Below are 25,951 nucleotides of genomic sequence, written 5' to 3'. Positions count from 1 at the left end.
TTGTTTTTTTGTTGTTTTTCATTTGTTTGTTTTCATTTGAAAAATATGACAAATATGGACACAGCAGAACTTTATTAGGATAAACCAGTCTATGGGATAAACACAAAACACGGAGTGCTTAACTGTGAAACGATAAAGACAAGTTTCACATATAAGGGTCAAGCCTGTTTCAGAAGGTTTCATTTTATCCATGATTAAAAATATGTGAACATGATTACAACTCATAGTGAACAACATACTGAACTTCACACTAAATATTTCACGGAAATCCCATCCTTAGAGCTCCCTATGGAGTTAACAGAGAATTATACTGTAGCCTAATGAGATTTGGCTAGACTTTGAACTTGTCTCATTCAGCTCTTTGTGTGTGTTGGACATTGCCCTACAACAATGGTCCAAAGGTCACAACTCACTTCAACAAACAGCACACAAATTAATAAAAACATCTAATATTGTTTGTTACAATACACACCTAACAAGTGTAATTGGCGATCAAACAAACAACAGCTTCCTGAGAATATGGAGGTTTAATGCAATAGAAGTCAAACAGCTCATTTCTGGTTTTCCCAAACACAAATAAATAAAAGCAACAACATAAAATGACACAAAATAAACCCTTTAGCTCATTCTAGTTATGAAAAAATACACTCTGATTTTTCACAATGCATCATATTTTAGTAATTGTGCGTAAATAAAGGCAGGAACTGTGTAAATGCAGCACAATCCCTCTGAGACGTTTAATGCACGATGTCTTTTTTAATACACTTCCTGGTCTCATTGTGAACGATTCATCGGTTCACATTATTCCAATGAAACTTGGACTTTCTTTAAAGTCCCCCTGTAGTCAATAATTGTATCTCTTAAAACTAATCTTTGATCACCAAAATTACATATTGGAAGCGTTTTTTCCTTGATTTTTTTTTATCATGCCTTTAAATATCTTGAATGTAACTCTTCTGTTGCTTCATTTAGTATAGGCGGTTCTATGAATATGCAATTGAGCCCTGCCTCCACTCACTCACAGCAGCTCAGAGATCCACTCGTTGACGATCACACGTTGATCTGATTGGTTACAAGGTAGTGTGTGACGTCAGAAACACCAGCGATTTCAAACTGTGTTTTTGAGACTGTCTTTGGTTCACTGCAGTTTTAAGCAGAAAATACTCAGCAATGAATTTACACATGGTTTGTCTTAAAGCATATTAAAAACACCACATAGGCATTTAAACAAAATTAAAAGCTTGATTTTCACCACAGGGAAACTTTTAAATATAACTTGCTCCACCCCTGAAACAAAGTCCCTTTCAGGTGGCATCACTGAGTCCCTCTCACTTTTAAACCCCGTCCTACTTGTTTTTTTAAACTTTGAATACATGCCGTTCCGAAAGTTAGACGGGTTGCGAATGCAATTTCTTGCATGACCGCTGTGTCGCACTGTAACAACTTGACACTGTCTACACTGAACGTGTCAAAGTAAAAGAGTTAGCATGTGTGGAGTACGTCAGCAATAGAACGGGACATCAGTATACAGTCGTTGTCTCTTCGGTGTAGACAGCATTACTGATTATAATGAGCTCTATTAGCTTTTGCCACGTCGCTTAGTGCCTTTCGTGTCCGGTGTAGACACAGTGGTACAGTTCACTTTAGGGTCATTTATCCAAGACCAGATCTTTATCATGTCCTGTGGGCTCCTGGGATGGACCAGAATCAAACTTTTGTAAGCACATGGATTCTCTCTGTTCTTCTGCTCAATGTCAAAGGTCTTGAAGCCCACGTGTTTCTCCGGTACCAGTCCCAGTCTCTGCAGACACATCCCCGTGAACACGTCGTCAATCGGGTACAACATGACCACACGAGAGATCTTTCTTAATCGCAGTCCCAAATTTCCTGAATACAGGTAGCCTCCGCCACCCGCGTATGGAGGGTAACCCCCCAGAAACACACTTTCAGGGATATAATACTTGAGGTTTTTGCTCCGGTGTGGGCCGGCATTAGTGATCACGTCACCAATAAACAGATCCTTTGTGCTGGACATCGAAAAGTTGCCTAGGTAGGTCAGAATATGGTGCGTGTTGACGAAAACGTCATCATCGCCTTTGAAGACGAATTGAGCAGAAGCGCAACGTGTCCCAAACCACTCCAAAAAAAGGATTTCTTTCAAGGTGAGATTGAAGAACGAGTCCCGGTAATCCCATTGCACAACGTCGCCGTACAACGCTGATTCGTGCTTGACCATATCCGACAAGTCCGGGAAGTGGTCCGTCGCAGTCGTGTTCCCAAGTAGGAAGACCGTGGCGATGCGCCGGCCGTCGAGGACACCAGCGCGACCCCATGATTCCCGGATGGCCTGCCGTCGGTCAAAATGTGGCGCAATGGACTTTATCACAAGCAAAAGGTACGGCGGTTCCAAACACACTTTGGGTGCATCCGTTATCAACGGGTACGTCCTACATCCCATGTACAATAGGAAATCCTGGAATCGCTGTGGTAGGGAACTGAAGTCTTCAATCTGTGTCAGCACTCTGTCGTTTGGCCGGCACGGACTTGTGCGATTCAGCCAATACGGGATTCCCTGAAAGTCACGAGGAAGCTCGCTGCCATTCGCAAGGGGCAGGTAGTAGATGTCGTCCAAACGCTCCTGCTCCCGATTCCAGAACGCCTTACTGACTTTTGTCATCTTCCAGAACACTTTGGGCATCATTTTCTCCCGCTTGGAGATGACCTGCTCCTTCCCGTAGCTTAGGGACACTTCCACCACGATGTAGATGAGGAAATTGGCTAAAATCAGCACTCCGAGCAGCTTGGTCCTATTCCAGTTGCTATTCATTTTGAAGATGCCCTGGCCACCTATAAACACAGAAGTAGATTCATTACCTATTGGGATACAGTGTGGAAACAGAGGTGTGGATGGTCTACAGAAAATGGTGGAGAAAGTGGGATGGGCAAACCTCAATGACCTTGAAAGTGTAGTACATTGGATAAAAAGTCAGTTAGTGTGGACTTCATCCCAAACAGAATGTGTTCAAACTAGTGCTGTCAGTTAAACGCGTTATTAACGGCGTTAACACAAATCCCATTTTAACGGCGTACATTTTTTTATCGCGAGATTAACGTTCTTTTTGGCCTAGCAAACTTTGTAGTTTTTTTCACATGCTGTTACAACAACTAGTAACGTTAGAAAAACTACAAGACCACACCGGATCTAGCTAGACCGGAAACAAAACAACAGGCACGCCGCACACACTTGTTTGGGCTTTTGAGCCGGCCAAATAGTATTAGGGTAACGTTACGTTTTGAGTGGATGGCGAGCGCGAGACGCCGAAATGGAAGAGTTTACTTTTAAAAAGTTGCCAAATGGTTCCATTGAATTCGCGTCAAACGCGTGAATGCACCAAATAAAATCAATTCGCGCGAATGAGGCGAATTCGGGTCTACCGCGACGCGGTAAACGCCTCATTCACGCCGCATGATCTCTAGACGCGTCTTTACATTGACTTAACATTGAAATCACTCGCGCCAGACGCTCTATTCGCGTTTGGTGTGAACGCACCATTACTGTTGTTCATTCTTTCTGAAATAAGAGGCTGGGTTGATGAGCCTCTAGTGAATAAAGAGCAGTGGCCTGACTGCTATGTTCAAAGAAAACTTGAGGAAAAAGAAAGTATTAAGCCATGGTTTAACTGCACTATAGGTCTAGTTTACCTTACATGTGCACTTTGTAATTTTATTTTGTATCGCCCTGTTTTGATCCCTTAGAAAGGGCTGTTTGTGTGACTAAAAGTATTTTTTCACCCTTTTATTGATGGACAGTGTTACATTGTGTAAAGATTATTTGCTCCAAGTGTAAATGTTAGTGTGAAATTAAACACTACAGTATATGCCAATGTTGTTTTCAATAAAAAAACATTTGCACAAAGCAAGCCAATCCACTTTTCCATGTTGATAAGAGCATTAAAATGAGAAAAAATAATGGGACAAAAAGAAATCAAGGGACATTTGTAATAGATAAAAATGTGCGATTAATTGCGAGTTAACTATGACATTAATGTGATTAAATATTTTAATCGTGTGACAGCACTAGTTAAAACCTCAACCATGAGAGCTCTTTGCAAAACCTTTACTGATACGGTGAATTAAGACTCTATTTACTGAATGACAGTGTGTTAAAATCATGAATATCAATTTTGATCTGTGACACTTACATACTTGGTAATAAATCTAATTTATTTCCACATATGTAAGTGGCCCAGGATCAGAATTGAAATCCATGCATTTATACACCAAGGACGATAACGATAAAGTTTTAATAATCATTCTAATTCTGAGAATAGGGAAGTCCTCAACTATTTTTTTTCCAGCTGATGAACTATAAAAACATTGAGAGTCAATCAGAATCACATGACTTTAAAGAGCTCGAGCATTTAAAGCAGCAGTGTGCGCTAATAATTAAGAAGACAAAGTTAGAATCACTGAACCTTTATTCTAGAGTCACTTGTCTTTATAATTATCGTTCTTGGTGTGAACAGACCTTTATTTTCTTAATGCAGGTTCCTGTTTTTATTATGCACCATTCATTACATTGTTGAATGTTATTTCAAATAAAAAACAATGTCACCCTAATAAAGGGACTTTCTCCATGCCACAAATTGCTCTTATTTTAATTTATTTTCTTTCTTTTTTTCATTAAAATAACTTTTTTAGCTTATTATTTAACATATTTAGAAAAAAACAGCAGCAAAATTGTCTGAAAAATTAATGTCCAATCATGTTGTGGGCCACATTTTAAACGTCATCTGAACAACTGTACAAACAAATGGATTTGAGTATATAACTAGAATTGAGCACTAAAGGTTTATGGTGTAAGTGCAGCACATTATTATATCTCAACCCAAAAAAAGACAAGTGAAAAGAGCTTCCTGGAATGGTACATCCAGAAATTAAACTCGTCATTGTTCACTCACCCATATCATTACAGCTCTTTTCTACATACACTCACCTAAAGGATTATAATTAGGAACACTATTAGGTCCCAAGCACACAATTATAATGTTCTCATTATGATTTCATGCAGCCTATATGACAGCACATGTTGCACTGAACTCTATTTTCCTTTTTTGAAGTGATTCTAATCATATTTCAAGCAATTCAAATTAAAACCATCATGGCGAACAGTTCGAATCTGAAGCGTTTCAGCTGAAGGAAATAATTAATTATTTATCTGCTTTAATATATCGGCCAAATTTAATGATAACATTAAAAATGAACATATATCGGCCCGATACCGATATGGTGGCCGATATATCGTGCATCCCTAAAAACAATAGCACAATTAATGACTTTTGAAGTCAAAATCATAGCATTGTGCATGAAAAAAATCAATTTAAGCCTTTCGACACACAAAGCTGAAGGCTTTCAGAAGGCTCAGAATAAAAACTATTTTTCTGTGTACCACAAAAACAGTAAAAACAGCAGCAAGTTTGAATTACATAAAGATGAGTAAAAACAGGACAGAATTTTAATTTCTGGATGAACTACTCCTTTAAGAAAGCGTCAGCTATAACATAGATGTCAGTAAAGCGTTAAAGTAACGGTTGGTCCGTGACTCACAGCGAGGGCATCTGCAGGGTAAGTCTAGGGTGAGATCCATGAGTGAATCCGGTGGGAAGCGTCCAGGGTTTCTCCTCCTGCGACTGTACCTAAACAGTAAGGGATGAACCTGCTGCATATCAGCCAATGTTTCATACCGAAACCAAGGTATCTCTTGATCACAGTCTCCACAGCATCCAAACATTCCCCTTTCAACCTGTTTTCTTCCTGATATGTCTTTCTTTCCTTAGTGCTATATGTCTTTCTTTCCATAGTGTTTAGTATCACCCTGAATTTCATGTAATGTCACAAGCTTCCTTCTCTCATTCCTCAAACACATCATGTGTTCCTCATGACACCAATTACAGATGTGCAGCGTCAGACTCTCGTGTGGCCAGACCTTTGACTAAACAGCTCTGGTATTCAGTTTATTTTGTCTCTCTAACCCCGGAAGAGACCGTCTGACTGGCACGTTAAGCAATTGATCCATAGTTTAGAGATGGTTTATGTAGTTGCAAAGCAAAATAGAGGCCAAAAGTCTATATTATGAGCCTCATGATATTCAGCCTCTAAACATTTTCAAAGATTTGACGTCAGCTTGTCATATTTTGCAAGCAATACGCATCAGATGGCATCACGTGATGTGTCGAAGACTAAACTCGAAAAAATGTATTGCAGGGCAACAGGTCCATTTTATGAGTGTAATTTGATCTTTTCCCAAGCATGACGTTACCTACACTCCAACAAGGAAAACTTTCCACACTGTGACTCAATGCTATCACTTCTCTAGACTTTTAAAGGGGTCATATAATGGTACATGCACTTTTTCAAGTTGATTGTACTGAAATGTGTGTTGGCAGTGCCTGTACACAACCATCATATAATGATAAAAATCCATCCAGTGTTGTTTTAATCTCCTTATATGTTTTTCCCTGCCTCAAATCGAGCCGTTCAACCGTGTGACGTCACACGCTCGGAAGCCCCTCCCACGATTGTTGATTGACAGCAGCGTTTCAACACAGACCCGCCCTGAGCGAGCTGTCACTGTCATCATAGTCCGCCATTGTTGATACGCTGGAGCAGAATGGCGTCTAAGCGATTGTGGTGTTCTGTTCTTGGGTGCAATAAGGAACACAGTCATTTTGATGTTCCTGAATCCGAACCGCTGAAGACGCAGTGGCTGAGTTTTGTTTTCGAAGGGAATATTCCCCACGAGCAACGTCAATGATTTCATGTTTGCGCGATTCGCGAATCTTTTCTCAGCAAACTGCTTTATAAACGAGGGTCAGTATAAAGCTGGTTTTGCTAAGAAGCTGCTCCTGAAAAAAGAATCGGTACCAGCTATTCGTGTTCCTGATGAACCTCCAGAAGAAGTGAGTGTAAAATTGTATTAACCTTTATTTTAATCATCGCTTCACGATGAATGCAGCTAAGGTTTACACTCAGGGTAAGTTACATTACGGCATGTTTTCTATGTACGACGTTCTCAATATAATTCATAATCCCACGTTTATAATGAACAATGCGTTATGGTTATTGTGTTATTACAAATTGAGTACGTATACATCAGTAAAAACATAGCGTTCGTACATCTCACTAAGTTACTCTACCCTGCCAGTACATACAAAGATAGATCAAAGTGACATTATGTTAACCAACCATTCAGAAACGTCCTGTTCGAGCCTTAATTGTCGAACTTCTTTGCGGCCGCCATCTTGTTCCGGGTGCGACTCCGGTTCAAACTGATACGGTTGCACAGATGTGTCCTCAGAGACTCCCGCTGCCATTCTTACTCCAAAATATACCCTCAACTGTTGTCAAGGCAACACTCCACGTGCGTTGTGTCAAAACGCCCGCAGAACAGAGAGGCGGAGTCAGTGAAGCTCATTATCATTTAAAGTCATATGCACTGAAACGGCCTGCTGAAAACAGAGCTGTTTTTGACCAGGTAAAATGAGTGTCTTCTTACAACACTAATGAAAATGTTTAATTCAAGTATATTACAAACTTTTCATTTAGACCCTAAAGAATCAAATTAACTTGTATGAAAATGGCATTATATGACCCCCTTTAATAGTTTTTTGGTGCAAGAGCTTATTAGCCGAGTCCAATCCAGACACAATCACACTCCCTCTCTGTCGGCTCAGCCCTCTTCTTTACAGGCCACATGCATGTTTCGTGCAGCATTTAAGGCCCCATCCACACTACTGCGTTTTAGTTTAGAAACGGATAATTAAAACGAATACGATCTCCATCCACACCAGCGTTTTATCTGCGTATTAGAATTGATCTCCGTCCACATTAAAACGACTGAAAACGCGGATCACGTGACCATTCACCAACACTGGGCATGCGCGTGCCGGTGTAAACACAACTTCATTGATAAAATTATCCCACCATGCTCTGGGTTAACCCCAAACCGACGCTCCATGTACGGTCAACGCCGCCGCTGCACACGGGAATTGTCACAGATCGCTCGAATAATAGCTTGACTCCGGCGCATGTAGGCAGTTACAGCGTTGTGAAATGCAGAATTTACTTGTACAACAGCTGCTAGCAAAGATACACGCCATGACTGATGACACCCAATCATAGAGCCGAGCGTGAGCCTCTACTACGTCATCGTTTCTAAGTCCTCCGTTTTGACCCGTCTACACTAAAACGCCCTCCGGAGAATCAAAACGGAAAACGGATCGGCAGCGTTTCTAAACTTCTCCATTTTGGGTCTCCGTTTTTTCCGTTTTAGTGTGGACGGGAGGTGCAAACGTAGCAAAAGGTCTCCGTTTTTAAACGAAAACGCAGTAGTGTGGACGGGGCCTAAGAGTGCTAACACATAAGTGACTGAGCAACTGCTAGATTGGCAATGGAAATCAGAATGCAACAGAGAAAAAGAAAAATAATTGAGAAAATCTGTAAATTTTACATCAGAACTAAAATGTTTTTAGGATGCAATCACTTTTTAAATTTAATGTCATACTAAAGTGTCACACACCATTACAGTAAAGTACACACATATTAATCTGTTAAAATACAGTTTTTTAAACAAACTGGGTGGTTTAAGAGGGGTGGTTGATTATGACTTCACTTTTCTAACTTTAGCTAGTGTGTAATGTTGCTGTTTGAGCATAAACAACATCTGCAAAGTTACAACGCTCAAAGTTTAAAGCAAAGGGAGATATTTTCTTTTAAAGAAATTGCTTTTTAAGGACTACAACAAATGGCTGGTAAGGACTACACAAGCGTCCTCCCGGGTTATTGACATCACAAACCCTAAAATTTACATAAACCCCACCCATGGAACACGATTTATAGATTATCATGACAGAATATGCTAATCAATGACTAGAAAATAACTACACATAAGCTACATAAATTCATCAACTAACCATTCAGAAATGTCCTGTTGCATTCTACATGTTGCCACTTCTTCTTGAGTCTCTCCATCTTTGTCTGACTCGGGTTTGAACATAAAAGGCTAAAAGTGTTTGAAATTATCAGTGCATGTCTGTGTGAGGTGAAAGGACACGAGCTGTTGAAGCTCCGCCTCCTGTGTCGGGAGCTGCAGCTCATTTGCATTTAAAGGGACACACAAAAACTGAGCGTTTTTGCTCACCCTCAAAAAGTGACAATTTTAACATGCTATATAAAAATATCTGTGGGGTATTTTGAGCTAAAACTTCACACACACTCTGGGGACATCAGAGACTTATTTTACATCTTGTGAAAAGGGCATTATACCATCCCTCTAAGTATTTTGTGATATAGGCTATATGATATCTGTAATAGAATGCGTAATAATTGCAATGTACCACCATTTCGTGCCCTGAGATAGTCTTTTCTTCTCTATCGTGAGTGAAACAACAAACAAATGTAAATAAAGAACAAATGTAGGGCGGGACTTGATTTTGTCCATCGGGAATTGATTGGATCATTGTGATTTGCTATTGGTCAATCACATGTGAGTGACACGTTGCACCAACAGGTTGTTTGTTCGGACAGTTTATTTGAACTAAATTTGAAAGCGTTTAGACCGAATTATAAGTTAACAACTTGGAACATGAAAAGAAAAACATTGCTACGTAAAGGCTAAAAAGGAGAAAATGTTGTTTTCCTTTAGATATATTTGTCTCTTTCTGAAAACTGTGATTTTTAAGGTGTAGTCAACTTCCTGGAGGCATAGACTAATGCTTCACTCTACTGTAAACAGCAATGAGGTGTGTGTGTGTGTGTGTGTGTGTTCATTAGATCTTGGAGTACACACATGTTGATACTCCTGTCATTCCAAGCACTTTCCACAGGCGTCATGGTTTATTCGCTAAAGCTCAGGTACCCTATTTATTTAAACAGTGTTGAAACGGTGAATGATCCTTAAAGCAATAGTTCACCTAAAAATGAAAATTCTGTATTTTTTCACCCTCGTGATGTTGTGGCAAATTCTCGATCTTTGGTTCAATTCTTCAAAGTCTGGTTCAGGTCTCAGAAGAAATCTTTCAGAGTCGAAGTTTCAGGTCTCAGAAGAATAACTTTATTGAGCAGTTCAACAAAGTGAGATGACGGCCACTCATCTGATCTTTCATGGGCCAGTGCTCTAGTCTTATACCTTTTTCTTATCTTTAGTATTCAATTAGCGTTTGTATTAGTATCTTTTTACACCATGGGCATCTGTATTAGTATCTTTTCACATAATGGGCATCTGTATTAGTTTTTCTTTTCACACAATGGACCTCTTGCTTTTAGCAGTCGTTTACTCAATGGACATCTTGTTTCAGTATCTTTTTCTTGGTGGTACATCGTTACATTGTATACAATATGTTTCTCTTCCAGTGCCTCCCAACACCTGCATCTGTGCTACAAGTCTTTTGGGTACTTTTCCACTCTCTTGTCCATGTCCTTATGTGCCCTATCCTCACATGCCCTGTGACCTAGTTTTTCTGCTTGGCATTACAGCATTCAGACCTGGTTTTCTCTAACATTACAGCATTTTATATTCAGACCCATGTATGAGACATGTATGAGACAAATGAAATTCCCCAACACATCCCCCCTTTGGGACTTTCTCTAGTCCCACCTTCAAACCGTTCTTACCCAGGGTGTGTGCTCATGAACAGATCTCTCTCTGCATTACCTTTCAAACATGGCCAACCTGGACCATCCAACTTTATCAATAGACCTTCATCATAAGGGCACACTCTGGAGGAAGAGTAAGACCAAACATCTCCACCCCCAATTGGCTAGAGTGGAGTAAAAGATCTCACCTTCCTGTCACATCATCAGTTTAAGGGGATGTTACTTCAGGTTATCAAACATTCAATAACACAATCACAGTGTATGAACTTGAATTCCAGCAGCTGTCCCACGTTGCCAGAGGAACTGCGCAGGCGCTTCCGGTGGCCTGGAGTGCTATCTGGGTTGCTCCATCGTTGCCAGAGGTGCCCAGGCCTTGCCTAGAGCGCTATCTGGTGTTGGAGCAGACAGCGGGTTTTTAAACCACCAGTTGAGTCAGCTCTTGTTTCTTCAACAGACGATGACCGCGCTTGCAAATAATTCCTCTTTTGCACTTATAACTATATACATGTTCCAATGGTCTAATGCATGTAAGTTCTAAATTTCTTGACTTGTTACAGGAATATATAAGGTATTCAAAAATATAAAAGTTTAGTAAGTGAATAAAGTGATTAATAGTAATAAAAAACATTCTTATCTTTTTCCCATTATTTCTTGTTGCATTACCTCGTACCACGGGCAATGACCTGCTTTAAACCTTCTATCGTCCCCTCTCAAACACATATTCATAATTGTGACAGTTAGTGTGATTATATATAAAATTTCTTCCGTATGATTATATAAGTAAAACATGCAAAAAGATTATATTGGTTATATGAGTAAATATATTCAGAAAATAATATGAGTAAATATATTCAGGAAATAAGGGCCCTTATATAAAACCAAAGGAATGTAGAAAAAACCCCTCTAACTAACTTCCTACTCTACCCATGCTCTAATTGTTCTAACTAATTTTATCCCCAAATCAAAATACACAGTGGGGCTATCTCCCTATCTTGTCAAAAACAGAGTAAAAAGGTTATCAAAATCAAAAGTAATTAAGGTACCCTTATTCCTTGCTTCTTCACCCAACCTTTCACAGGAAGTCATCCAGTTCGTCCAAGCCTGGGCCAATTGGATATACTCCTGAGTTGGTACATCCAATGTCAATGCCTGATGGTTTCACTGACACATTGATCATTTGTTTTGCAGCTGCACTGGCCAGCATGGATCTGAGAAAAGGCACAATACAGCAGAGCAGCACAAAAACAACACCAATAGTCACTGCTATTATTATTCCCACCTCAATAAGCCATTCTTTCCATGATCCAAACATGGAATCAAGTCAGTATCCTGATTGTAATATATGTTCTTATTTGGCGTTATCCATATTCAAGTCCTGCTGCTGCCTCGTCTCTAGCTTTAAACTCATATGGTATCCATCTTGGCTGTAACCTGTCTATAATAACCAACATGTATCTTCTTCCTCTTACTAATTCGGTCATGTCTTCACAATCCATCACTAGATGCTTAAAAGATCCTTCTGGAACTGGAATAGAGCCTATTGGGGTTGCTGTTCCTTTTCTGACATTATTTTTTGCACAAATTTCACATTCATTTAAAAAAAAAATTAATCTACCCTTGTTTGTAAGTATGGGGACCAAAATCCTTGTCTTTTAATCTTCCTTATCATTTCCCCCCTTCCACAGTGATCAAAACTGTGGGAATCCGGAATTAAAATGTTAAGTGATGGGGTGGGGGCTATCATGTGGCCTTCATGTGATCTTCATATATTGTTTGCATCTCTTGTCGCCCCCCTTTGCTGCCATAGGTATATCTCAGGTGGTGTTGCTATAGACTCCATTAGGGCAATACTTTCTACGGTGGGGAGAGGCTGGATCAGGACTTAGGGTGCCATTACAGCTAATTGGCATCCAGAGGCTTGTTTTCCATGCATATCAGCCGCATTGTTGCCTTTGATGACAAAGTCATTACCTTTCTTATGGGCCTGGCATTTAATTATGGCCAATTTTTTAGGAAACATCATAGCTGTAATCAATTTAGTAATTTGGTCTCCATGTTGAATTGGGGTTCCATCACTCTTTTTAAATCCTCTTTTTTCTTCCACACTGCACCGAATAAATGACATACGCCATGGGCATATGCAGAGTCAGTATAAATGTTGGCTGCTTTGTTTTTAGCCAATATGCAAGCTTCAGTAAGTGATTTAAGTTCAGCCAATTGTGCTGAGCAAGGTTTCTCACAATGTTGACTTATCACGAGAGTAAAATTATCTCCATCTTTTTGTACAACAGCAAAACCAGCATGGTTACCTAAGTGGTCTCTAAAACATGAGCCATCAACAAAGTAGTCTACGTCTGCATCAACAATTGGTGTTGATTCCAAACCTGGTCTCAGACGAGTAAAAGCTAGAGAGACAGAAACACACTTATGAGGTGTTCCTTCCCCCTCCAGCGGGACAAAATTAGCTGGATTTGTTGTGGTACATCGCTTTATCGTGATATCAGGATAAGTTGTCAATGTAGAATATGCTAAGCATCTGGCCTGTGTCAAAACAAATCGTCCTCTTTCTAATAATTCAGCAGTCTTATGATGAGTGTAAATAGTGTTTAAATCCTTGAGGCATTCTAATGTATGTATACTGTTTACCTTGGTAAGTGAAGGAAAAAAGGTGTCTGCTTTCTTCCGCTAATGGAACGCTGAAAAATGCAGAACAGAGATCAATCACAGTGAAATAATTAGCAGCAGGTGGAACATTCGTCAATAGCGTCGTGCACTAACCTCCACTTTGACTTGTTGGCTTTTTTAACTGGTAAAATTGGGGTATTACAATAACTGATTGTCTCAATCAGTACTCCTGCCTTAACCAATCCATCAATTGTTTTCTTTATCCCTTCCACTGCTTCACGTTTCAATGGGTATTGTTGCTTTCTTGATAATTTAACTCCTGGTTTAACTACAATTCTAATGGGGTTCTGATCTAACTAGGCCTACATCTGTGTCATGTTTTGACCATAACTGTGCAGGCACTTGTTGTTTCATTGCTGAGATAAGCTCATCCATTCTAGACTTCGCTTTTCTCTACTGTCTCAACTATCAATTTTGGAATCCCTACCATTTTGGTTGTGCAGATGATTTTAAGATGTGTCATATCTTTTGTTTGAAAAATGAAAGGGTTATCAGTGGCTTCCCAAAGCCTTCCTTCTGCCTTTAACATCATTGGGCCTAGATCTTGTGCTTGACTCCCCTCATTTATAAATAATGTAACATGTGGTACTGAATCATCTACTCTAAACCAAATATTAGTGAATTCACAGTGTTCAATTTGTAACGCTGCTCCCTCTGGTCCTACAATTATATAATTTGAAGTCAGACACACAGTCTGTCCTTTAGTTCCTTCTAACCACTCTTTTTCCATTTTTGGATCTCTAAGGGGATCATATCTCATTGTACAATGGAATTCAGTTTCTGGAGGAACTGGTTTCTGAAGTTGCTCTTTTATATATCTTCCCCATTTTTCAAGTGTATCCCCTACTCCCCAATCTATATTCCCTATCCAGAATATGTTTGTCTGTGGTTCTTGTTGCTCAGCTCTACCCATAACTGTCATCTGTTTTATATCTGCATTTTCTATGTATATCCCTTCAGGAGAGCACCATATCTGTAATTTTAGTTTGCATATCGCATCTCTACCCAACAAATTGACTGGCGTTTGATCTGACACTAGTACAGGAATTTTTATTTCAGAGTCTTTGACTTTTATGCTGACTGGGGCCTTCATTGGGATTAGCTGCGTCAGTCCCGAAAATCCTACTGTCTTGACATATTTTCCAGACCTGGGGAGGTGAGAGGCATAATTTGGGCTCAAGCATGTGAATGTTCCCCCTGTGTCAAGCATAATGGGTATTATCTTGTCCTCTATTTTAACCCGCAGCATAGGTTCTTGGTCAGCATTGGATGATAACATTGGCAGCTGACCCCTCCCCGTAGGATTTTCTGGGCATCCCTAGTATCCTTGGTCTGGACCACGCCATGGGTTGACGGCTCCTGATACTTGGTGCTGTTGATTCTGAGGTCTCTGTTGCCATGGTTGATTCATCTGATCTTGCGATTCACCTTGAGGCCATGGGTTAACTGGATAGAATCTCTTGGTGTGTCCAGGCTGGTTGCATCCCCAGCACATGACTTGTTGGTCTGGGATTCTCTGCTGGTTGTTGTATTGTCTTCCTCTTCCTGGCATTGTTCTGTTTCTGTTGTCTTGGTGTTCAGGAAGGTAGATCACAATGGGTGCACTTGGTTGTTGTGGTTGGCTGGCGTTATGCAGAGTGTTCTGACCCATATTGGCTGGTGCTTGCTGTACAACTTGTGGCACTTGACTTGGTATGTTCACAGCAGCCATCACTGCAGACTGATCTTCAACTTCCTTTACTGCAGCCTGTACTTTCTTCTTTTTACTAATCAGTTCATCCAGCTGTAGCTGAGTCAATTTTCTTTGAAGCTCTCTTTCTTGATTCTTCAGCTTTAGTTCATTCTTCCTGTACTGTTCCACTGCGTGAGCCACATGGTCGTTGAACTCCTTTAATGTCTTTGAGCCTAACCCGACCACATCTTCCAGCTTGGCTTTTACAGAGGGAGGCATGGCGTCAATTATGGCGGATCTGAACAGTGCTGTTATTACTGGATCCCGTTCAGGGTCTCTCTCCAGCTCTTGCTTCCACTTTCTTAACTGTCTTTGAACATAGGAGACTGGATTTTCTTCATCTCCTATTGGTTCTCCTTTTAGCATCTTCGGATCCATCTGAGTTTGATAATGTTCTCGAAGAGCCCGCCATATTGCAGCTCTGTGCCTGTCCAATGGTGTGGCATCCATCCTGATCGAATCGACTGCAGCTCCAAGTCCAGAGGCTTTAAGGATTTCATTAGTCTTTGCACTTCCAACGCTCTTTGCCAGCAGGGCCTTGACATCTCCAATGGCTAGTATCTTTCCCATTGTCTCTTCTTCCAGCAGTCTGATCCATTTGCCAGCCCCTTCATGTAGGTCAGGGAGGCGGGCTATCAGTCCCTCCAGATCTTGTCCTGCCCATGGCACGTACTGTCCTTGATGTCCTTTGATCAGGATGGGGCATTGTAAGAGATCTTCTTCCAGTTGTTCCTCTTCATCTTTATATGGACTCAGTTTGCATGCTGGTATCTCTCTCAGATTGTCTCCTCTCCTCCAGTGTGGTTCGCTTGGGGGTGCTTCTTCTAAAAGGAGGGTTCCAGACACATGCTTGTATTCCCTGTGAGGGCTGGCTGAATGAGATCTTCGTCTTTGATGTTCCCGAAGTCTCTGTTGGTCCCTTTTCATGGAGTCTCTTAGGAGTCTTCGCATGGCTTCAGCTTCTTGGTCGATCTGTTCTTTAGTTATCCGTATGTCTCGTTCTATTTCTTCTCGGTCAAGTCTGGCTCGTTGTTGTCTGTCAACCTCCACCTTCTTCCCTGTCTTTCCTCCGAGTTCCTGCAAAGCTTGACTTGCATGGAAATACGGGTTAGTCAATGTAGGGCTTCCGTGAGCATCAATCAGGTGTTTGAGGTCTAAGTCACTTCCCTGACTCCCCTCATGGCTAACAGCATCCCATCTTGATAAAATTAGAGGGTCACTCATGTCTGCAGCCTCTGCTCCTCTACAGTCCTGTTTCACCTTTCTTTCTTCTTCCTTCTCATTTTCAAAATTCACTTTGCCTTTTATAGCCACTGTTCCAGTCACTAGTGGGAGCTGTTTACCAGTCAAGTCATAGGATGGTGCATATGGGGGTGGGGTCTCTATTATGCTTTCTTTTTTCCCTACTCTCTCTCTAAGTTCTTTTATCAATTGTGCTCCCTTTTCTTTAAATAAATTTAACACCTCTTGTTCTTTTCCCCGTTTCTCATCTCTTTTCTTGCTCTTATCATGGGCTTTGTGATTTTTTATCAGAGCTCCCATTTCCCTACACATAGCCAAATCAAATGTTCCCTCTGCTGGCCACTTAGTATTTAATTTTTTGGTCCTTTTTTCCCACTTTTTTGACAAGGTTTTAATTGTATCCCTGCATATCGGATATTGTGATGCAAGCTGTTCTACAGGGGTCTCTTCTTGGGGTGACACCGAAGCCATTGTTTCAGCACCTAAATATTTGTACCCTACTCAATTAGTTTAAGGCACAATCACTTAATTTTCTACTTATGTCTAACAATTCAGGTATTTGTTTTGTTTTCTTAAAATATTTCAAAATAATTCGTATTGGTACCTTAGACAATGGCTTTGCGTCACTTCTTCTAGCTTGTTCTATGTACTGCGCCGCCAAATTATGTTCTCCCCCAGGTATATTAATTCAAAAGGCTGTGTTTTCCCCAAACCACTGGCCTCGTACAGTTATATCTCCTTCCCTATACAAATAAGTAAGAGATGGATTAAATTTGTTCAGGTGTGGCCTCAGGGTTTCAAGAGTTAACTGTTTTTTGATCACATTACGCCAATCCACTAAGGGCCATTCTTGCTCAAGCTGATCCAAGTTTGTTATCTTTGTCGATTTTTAAAGAGCTCACTTTTCCTTTGGTCTGTCAACTCCTGTCTCTGCCCTTCGTTATCTATAAACTCATTTTCTAACCAGAAGTGATTCTTAATGTCTTTGGTTAGTTTTAATGCCTGTTTAAAATCGTACGTCTTCGTCCTTTCTTTCTCTCTATATTCTCTTCTCCTCTGCCTCAGAATGATCTCTCACTCTGGTCTACATGTGTTTTCTTTTTTTCTTTTTTTTTTTCTTTTTTTTTTTTTTTTTTCTTTTTTTTTAAGATGTCAAAGAATAAAAAGGCTCTCCTTCTCTAAAGCTCTCCTTCTCTGTCACTTCTCTCCCTCCTTATTTCTTTATCTCAACTCAGATACACTTAGTTTGTTAGTATATTCATTCACACACCCGGGATTTCATTCACACACATACACATACATTCACTCGCTATTTGATATCTTATACTAAATGCGGAAAACAATGCTTCGTTACTCAGTTCTTGTCCAGCAAAAACTGTGTTTCTCTGTCTGGATCGCAGCGCTTACAGTCTGGCGAGTGGCCAAACAGTCGACACAACCAATTTCTTTGAATATTTCTCGTTCTCTGATATTTATATCTTTGTACTCTTTGTTCACTAATTTGATTTTTATCATCCATTTAATTAAAAATAAATTGTCCGCACACTTAAATTAAGCCAATTTAAACACCAAGCTTTGGTCAAAAGACCATCCTCAGGGCATCATCATCCATTTAATTCTCAAAGCTTTGTTTCTCCATAATTTTTTATTTTACTAACTTAAACTGTCACTTGCAGTTCAACTTTTTGACGGTAAGCTCAGAATTTTGACAAATGATTTGCTGATTGGCTATACGCCCAGATTGGCTGTACGCCCGGTTTGGCTGTACGCCCAGATTGGCTGTATGCCCGGTTTGGCTGTACGCCCAGACTGGCTGTACGCCCAGATTTGATCTGCAGTATATCTAAAAGTCCCCTTTTGTCTGTGTCTTCTCCTGAAGCATATTATTCTTGTACTTTTAATCAGTTTGTTCTATCTCAGTTATTTTATTCTGTTTCCTCAAAATCTATTAGTAATTTTTATTGAGTTGATGTACCTCGTGCATATATATATATATATTTAATTAACCTCTCCCTACACTGCCCTCCTTACCGCTCAGTTTTAGTAAAAATAACCAAACACTCAGTGCACTTTCTACATTTAAGACAAACAAAACATCCAGAACAAACAAACAAATAATAGACTAACAGCCCCCCAAGTGCACTACACACACATGCATTTTTCACGTTGCAACACTCACACCCACACGCACACACACGCTTCTCACGTTACCACACTCACACACTTTCACTGCTTTTCCTAATATACTAATAGACTTTACTTTGTGTCTAGAGGTTGTGTCTCTTTGTCAGGGTCACAGAGCTTGCAATCTGGCAGGTGACCAAACAAACGACGAAACCAATATCTTGGGATATTCTTTGCTTTATAGTTTCTATATTTCTGGGATTTCTTTTCGCCAATTAGATTTTTACCATCCATCAATTTCTTCAATTATTTTGTTAATTCATAGTTTGAAGCTTCTTATTCACTGTGCACAATTTTATTACTGTTGTTCTTTCTCCCTCAACTCAGTCTCTCTCTTAACAGTAGCTCAGGGGCTTTTTGGCAGTGTGCCCAGTTTGACTGCAAGGCCACTCCGTCTGCTTCTACAGTCAGAAGGCACCCCTTCTCTCTATCTGGGGAATTTTTACCTATTCTCTTAACTTTTTCTTTAAATTAATCACCTGTTTTGATCAATATTTTTATTAAACTGATATATTGTAATTCAATGTTCTCTCTTTTCTCTCTGCAGATCTTCCACTTTTTACGCTATCCCTCAGCCGGCACACTTTTACACTTAACAACACTAACAACAATTATAGCGTTTCTTTATCTTTGTCATTCATACAAGCAAATTCACAGCCCTTCTTGTGATCTGCCCCCTATAGCCCTTCTTATAGGGTTTTTAACATTCACTCAGGTAAAATACAGCCCTTCTTGTATTGTTACCCCCTGTAGCCCTTCTTACAGGTTATTTAACATTCACTCAGGTAAAACACAGCCCTTCTTGTGATTTTACCCCCTGTAGCCCTTCTTACAGGTTATTTAACATTCACTCATGCACTCATTCACACACATGCGCTTCTCCAGGACCTGAAAGCTCGACTCTTTCTCTTTTTAATTTAATTTATTCTTTTAGGTTCTTTTTGGTGGGGTCTTTTATTTAAGGCCGTTACCACCCAGGCGCTTACCAGGAGCCTCACAAAGCAAAAATATAAGCAAAAAGCTGCTTACCTTATTTTTATTGGCGCCTTTTGTTTTGTGAGACTTCTGTCAGCATGCCCACCGTGGCTACTCCGACCCCTTCTCCACTCCTGGCTGGCTCGCCAAATATGTTGTGGCAAATTCTCGATCTTTGGTTCAATTCTTCAAAGTCTGGTTCAGGTCTCAGAAGAAATCTTTCAGAGTCGAAGTTTCAGGTCTCAGAAGAATAACTTTATTGAGCAGTTCAACAAAGTGAGATGACGGCCACTCATCTGATCTTTCATGGGCCAGTGCTCTAGTCTTATACCTTTTTCTTATCTTTAGTATTCAATTAGCGTTTGTATTAGTATCTTTTTACACCATGGGCATCTGTATTAGTATCTTTTCACATAATGGGCATCTGTATTAGTTTTTCTTTTCACACAATGGACCTCTTGCTTTTAGCAGTCGTTTACTCAATGGACATCTTGTTTCAGTATCTTTTTCTTGGTGGTACATCGTTACATTGTATACAATATGTTTCTCTTCCAGTGCCTCCCAACACCTGCATCTGTGCTACAAGTCTTTTGGGTACTTTTCCACTCTCTTGTCCATGTCCTTATGTGCCCTATCCTCACATGCCCTGTGACCTAGTTTTTCTGCTTGGCATTACAGCATTCAGACCTGGTTTTCTCTAACATTACAGCATTTTATATTCAGACCCATGTATGAGACATGTATGAGACAAATGAAATTCCCCAACAGTGACATTTTAGATACATATGGATTTTTTTCCCAACACACATTTTATTTTTTATATTCAACAGATAGGCCTATAATTTCTTTACAATGAAAGAAACAAGAAAAAGCCAAAAGCACCATAAATGTGGTCCATAATGTATCCACTTTATTCAGCCATATAGCTTTATGTGAGAAACAGACTGAAATTTTTACCCAAAATTTCAAATATGTTGCAGGTTGGACATCAATAAAAAATATTATTGGTTCTCAAGCCAAATTTCCTGATGTCCAACTAGCTGCATATTTTTATTTTTTTCACATATGGGTCATACAGATTATGTTATCACATGCTTAATTTGCGGGTGGGACACGTCCCCACCCCTTTTTGCCAGTGTTGATGTAAACATCTCGCTTCACAGATATAATGCAAAACATATCCAGATGACGTTAATTTATAGATATAGTAGATGTAAGAATGAAACTATCACATTAAACATTAGTTCTCAATACACTATTGAAATTGATTTCTGGGCATTGTAATGGTTTTTTTTTTTCTACAATTGTTTTTGAACATATCTGATATAGCATTGTATTAGCAGCAACATTCAGTGGTCACTGTAGATGTCGAAGGATCTATGTAAAAAGTCTTTAATTGTACTTTTGTTTTCCACAAAATAAATAAACTCATACAGCTTTGGAAAGACAAGATGCGAGAAAATAATTATTAAAGTTTCATTTTTGGGGCGAACTAACTATCCTTTTAAGGATTTGGCAGATAGATAGATAGATAGATAGATAGATAGATAGATAGATAGATAGATAGATAGATAGATAGATAGATAGATAGATAGTTAGATAGTTAGATAGATAGTTAGATATACAGACAGACACACAACAGTTAGAAAGATGACAGACAGACGGATCATAGATCGATAATTTGTTGAAATTAATAATAAAACGATCAAACTTTTATTTCCCCTTATAAATAAAGTGACTAACAGACCTAAATTAAAACATTAATATGCAGTAGGCTAGTCTATATACGATCACCATCGTTATTTTTTAATTCAATAGACGGATTCTATCTATTTAGGCATTTTATTTGTCCTAACTCGTAACTCAATCTAGTCTGATTTACCTGTACATGTAGGTACGTGCAGTTGCGACTCTTCTCACCTGTATAACAGCGACTCACAACTGATGTTTCTTCAAAGAAGGGACATTTTCCTCTGTCCTTTGCTCTTAGTCCACCGAACGGAACCTCTGTTGTTTATTTCTTTAGGAAACTTGAAAGTCCGGTTTACAGTTAGTCTCCCATGCTAGCCGTGCCAGAGAGCGGTACCGTGTGTACTCGAGCAGCAGGTCAGAGTCTCCTCAGACCACGGCCGCGCGCACGGGCACGGGCACGCACGTGCACTGTGCACAGGTTGAGCTATGCCAATGCAAATTTTGTATAATCTCACAAACAGAGTTAAGCACGGCGAAAACGCCCGTTACTATTTGCGATGTGCACAAATTATGTTTAGCTTTACATGTACTGATATCAACAGGTTTGGGGGTGGGGTTAGGGTTGATATCATCACCTGCTTATTTACTACTGTGTCTACTCTACAAGATGTCCTCAACGAATGTCTCTCTCTCTCTCTGTGTGTGTGTGTGTGTGTGTGAATTCCTCAGATTACTGCCTAAAACTTGCCTCAGGTGACAGGGTAACAAACCCATTTTCTTCACCTTGAAAGCACATTATACATATACACTTAATGTGTATGATAACCCCATTCAGTTAGGCCTATTTGAACTTATTTCATACCTTTAACTCCAATTGTAGTGACCAGCTGGGGATTTTGAACTCAAGTTTTCAAAAATTAAACTTAATCAGTTGTCTTGACTATGTGTGAGTTGAAACAAAGGTTATTTTCAAGTTGAGTTAACTCATGTTTTTCAAGGCAGATCAACTTTAGTTTCTAAGTTTAACCGATTGGAAATGCAAAAAATGCAAAACATGCAAAAAATGGCCAATAATGAAGGAATGACATTTAATTAAACATTTCAACACTTTTTCTTTGTCCCACTATACGCCCTATAGCAGTCATTTTAAAAATATTTTCTGCATTACGTGGAAGGAAAACATTTTATAGTCTATTTCTTTTTTATGATTCACTTATTTTGAAGAATTCCTTAAATGGCTTTGTTACCTAAAAGCAGTGGGATATGAATGCAGCCACCATAAACAATATTGCAAGTATCATGTAATTTTATTTATTGATATATTTCACGTTATTAAAGTATTTAATTTTTAAAGTTACTTTTAGTATTTATACCTATGCTAAGTAAAAGTAAAATTAAGCATAGGTAATGTATTAAAGTCGCCCTCTGCTGTTTTTAATATTAGTATTCTGACAGCAAATGTTATAGGCACTCAATTTCACTACAAATATAATATATTCTTTGCTATTTTTATTTTAGTAATGAGAATCATTTAAAGTAAGAAAGATCAAATGTTTTTTTGTTTGTTCAAATCAAATATTCTCCTGATATTTGTTAGTCCTATCTCAACCTAACAGTATTCTATTCTATTCTATTCTATTCTATTCTGCACAATAAACCCAGAGTGGCAGCATTAACAGTTGGTTCTGTCAGTATCAGGCTTGTAAAACGAACAAATGACTCAGTTTTCGAATGAAATCATTAGTTAGCAGCACATTCACATAAGAGCGTCAGCTTCTGCCTCAATGTTTAAACTTGCGCACCGTCATAGGTTTCTTCTGAGATGTTTACCTTGCTTCATTCATCACTAGTTAACTCATTTGATACTTTTCAAAGGCCACAATTACACCCATTGTCTTCTCATCTGAATAATTGATTGGTTGTCCACCTGCTCATAGGCTGTTTAAACCACACATTTGTTGTAAATGACAGAACGAGGACCATCTGTTTGAGGTCGAGCAGCAACAAAAGCACACTGATGTGTTTGGTCTATGATGTCTGGTTCACGTCCAGATATTCACACCTGCGCGACCCGAGACACGTCTCAACCCGTTCACCTGATGGGTGTTAACGCTTCTTAAATATTTAAACAGAATGGGTGGCATCACAGTTCATCAGTCTCGAAACACAGGCAGAATAAAAATAAAAGATAAAGGTGTACAAAGTAGCATCCAAAATTTAGCAACATCAAAAGTCAGTGAATGTTGTCTTTATATCTTTATAAAATAAGACATTTTTATATATAAAAACAATTATATGAGATTATATGATTATATGAGGTTGGCAATTTTATTTTCTAACAATAAACACTGAATAAAAGTAAAATAATATATATTTTATACAAAAAATTGGCATTTAAAACTAGCTTTTTGTGTGTGTTAAATTATGGTTTATCTAAAATATATATTTTTTTACAACAAACAAATGGCATTTGTATCATAATAGACACTTATTTTTATCCTAATCATGAACAACACACCATTTTTCTTTTTTTAAATATGGGAACAGTGGTCTTATCTATAAATAAGTATAGATTAACAACATAACTTCGATTTGACTTTCAGAATAATGACCTTCGCTCAAAAGCACAGCCGTAATAAAGACGGATCATGATTGTAGTATATATCTGCTGTTCCTAGAACACGAAATCATTTCGCACACATAATAAATATTAACTCGCACACATCAAGAAGATTTACAGGTCCATGTCAGATCATTCAAGGTTATTACTTCATTTAGTTATTAAGTGACTATGTAAAAGCACAATTATCCCTGTGAAGTGAGTAAGGGAGTGTTCACACTTGGCAGGTTTGGTTCAATTTATGTCACACTTGTAGTTCAGTTTGCTTGGTTCGTTTGGTCCGGACCAAAAAACAAACATTTAGTCCTGGTCCTCTTAGCGTTCACATTGGCAATTTAACACCGAACCTAAAGGCACAGGGATACATTCACTACCTGATTGGTCGGCTTTTATTACGTCTATTTTGCAACGGAACTTACCGAACATCCAAAACAACGCAATGTGGTTCTGATGCCTACAGTACCGAACTGAGACGAGCAACATCGCGACTATGACGAGAAAAACAGGAACGCTTGAGCTTTCTGTCCTTTTTATGGTCGCGTCTTGTGACATCACGTCCTATTTTTGGTTTGTTTACATGTGTTTGGTCCGTGTTGTGTTCATATTTCAGTCGAACCGCACCAGAGTTGGTTTGGAGGCAGCGTTCACACTTATTCAAATGAACCGCACTAACAGACCAATCACACCAGAGTTCGCTTTGATCCAACCAAACATGCCAAGTGTGAACACGCCCTAAAATGAACTCTGGTGCGATTGCTCTGTTAGAGCGGATCATTTGAATAAGGGTGTATTCACACCTGCCTTGTTTGGTTCGATTGAATCGAACTCTAGTTCGTTTCCCCCCTTGGTGCGGACCTTTTGGGCAGGTGTGAATACAGCAATCGAACTCGGGTGCGGACCAAACAACCGAACCGAGACCCAGCTGAAGAGGTGGTCTCGGTACGGTTCCTAACGAACTCTGGTACGGTTCGTTTACGGTGTGAACATGAACCGACCCAATTGCAAGAAAGCACTGCGCCTTTGAGTGAACAGGCTTCCGTAGTCGGAGTTGCGTTATGGGAAAGTGATCTGTTGTAGCCTACATTTGATAAAATGAGTCGTGGTTTGACCTGGAGCTTCGAAGAGACGAGCTGCCTTATTAACATTTGGGCAGATGCCCATGTAGCACAGAATAACACAAAATTAGTAAAAGAACAAATATTGCAGTACGAAATATCTCCATGCTGAGCCTTTTTTGCACTTCCTGACTTCCCTACTTGAGAATCCTTGTCCAATGAATGGACGACCTTAGCACACGTGTGGTTTTGTTGACAAATTTTGGTTCACTTGCAAAAAGAGCAGTGTGAAAGCGAACCAAAAAAAAAAAAAAAAAAAAAAAAAAATTGAGATATGAACACAACACGGACCAAACACATGTAAACAAACCAAAAACAGGATGTGATGTCAGTGTGACTGTGTGAACGCTAAGTGAACCAGAACTGAATGTACCATTTTATTTTTTGGTCCGGACCAAAAGAACCGAACTGCAAGTATGAACACACCCTTAATACACAGAAAATAAATCCTGAAAATAGGGACTGCAAAAAACTGCATGGCACTAGCAATGCCAATGTCATCATGGGTTTGGCTCCCGGGGAACTAATACTCAAAAAATGCAATGTAAGTTGCTTTGGATAGAAGTGTCTGCCAAAATGCATTAAAGATTGCAAAAGTATTTACTTAATGCTCAAAAGTAAAGGAAGTATTTCTGTATTATAAAAATTCAAACGAGTATGGACTACAAATGAGTATGTTTACGTGATGAAATAAGTGGGTTTGTCGGATCAATGAAACTGGCTCTTTCAAAGTGTTTACCCTCAAAAGCAGATTAGCTCAAGATATGACTTAGACAAACGTTCATAATGTGTGTAAAGGGTTTGCGGTGGTTGCTAGGATTTGAGTAGAGCTTTCAAAACACGAGGAAGACTTTGGACGGGCCCATTCAAGCGCATCATTCACAATGTTCCTGTGTCATGTACGAGCCCCTAAAGGGAAAAAATTAGGATGGGAGATTTTCTTTTTCAAAATCTTTTGTCTTCCCTCGCAAAGATTCAGGGGCTCGTAGTCACGTCTATCAAACTATATTAGTGGAAAACTAACACTGAAATAATACAGAACCTAAAATACTG

General features: G+C 39.3%; 1 protein-coding gene across 5 annotated transcripts; it reads right to left on the bottom strand.

The window, feature by feature from the left end:
• Nucleotides 1-616: 616 nt before the first annotated feature.
• On the bottom strand, nucleotides 617-21,703 carry b3gnt2a (UDP-GlcNAc:betaGal beta-1,3-N-acetylglucosaminyltransferase 2a). 5 transcript variants are annotated; one of them, XM_056247217.1, is made up of 3 exons: nucleotides 21,354-21,703; nucleotides 5,608-5,716; nucleotides 617-2,847 (listed from the first exon to the last, which is right to left on the bottom strand). In XM_056247217.1, exons 2-3 carry the CDS (start codon nucleotides 5,645-5,647, stop codon nucleotides 1,580-1,582), a joined length of 1,308 nt encoding a protein of 435 aa, XP_056103192.1. In that variant the 5' UTR covers nucleotides 5,648-5,716; nucleotides 21,354-21,703; the 3' UTR covers nucleotides 617-1,579. The 5 variants fall into 5 exon arrangements, with proteins under 5 accessions (XP_056103192.1, XP_056103191.1, XP_056103193.1 ...); XM_056247216.1 differs by having other exon boundaries at nucleotides 21,392-21,703; XM_056247218.1 differs by having other exon boundaries at nucleotides 5,608-5,696; nucleotides 21,392-21,703.
• Nucleotides 21,704-25,951: the final 4,248 nt, after the last annotated feature.

This window comes from Rhinichthys klamathensis, unplaced genomic scaffold (genome assembly GCF_029890125.1).
Source record: "Rhinichthys klamathensis goyatoka isolate OS25496 unplaced genomic scaffold, OSU_Roscu_1.1 h1tg000044l_1, whole genome shotgun sequence".
Taxonomy (NCBI): domain Eukaryota; kingdom Metazoa; phylum Chordata; class Actinopteri; order Cypriniformes; family Leuciscidae; genus Rhinichthys; species Rhinichthys klamathensis.
Note: the sequence above shows the minus strand (reverse complement) of the source record. Positions and strands in the feature narration are given on the sequence as shown.

Bases quoted from the DNA above. Each gene is read 5' to 3' on its own strand.
- b3gnt2a (XM_056247215.1), bottom strand. From the start codon at position 5,791: ATGTTTGGATGCTGTGGAGACTGTGATCAAGAGATACCTTGGTTTCGG. The intron at 2,848-5,607 runs GTGAGTCACGGA...CTGTGTTTATAG, and splicing joins ACCCTGCAGATGCCCTCGCT to GTGGCCAGGGCATCTTCAAA.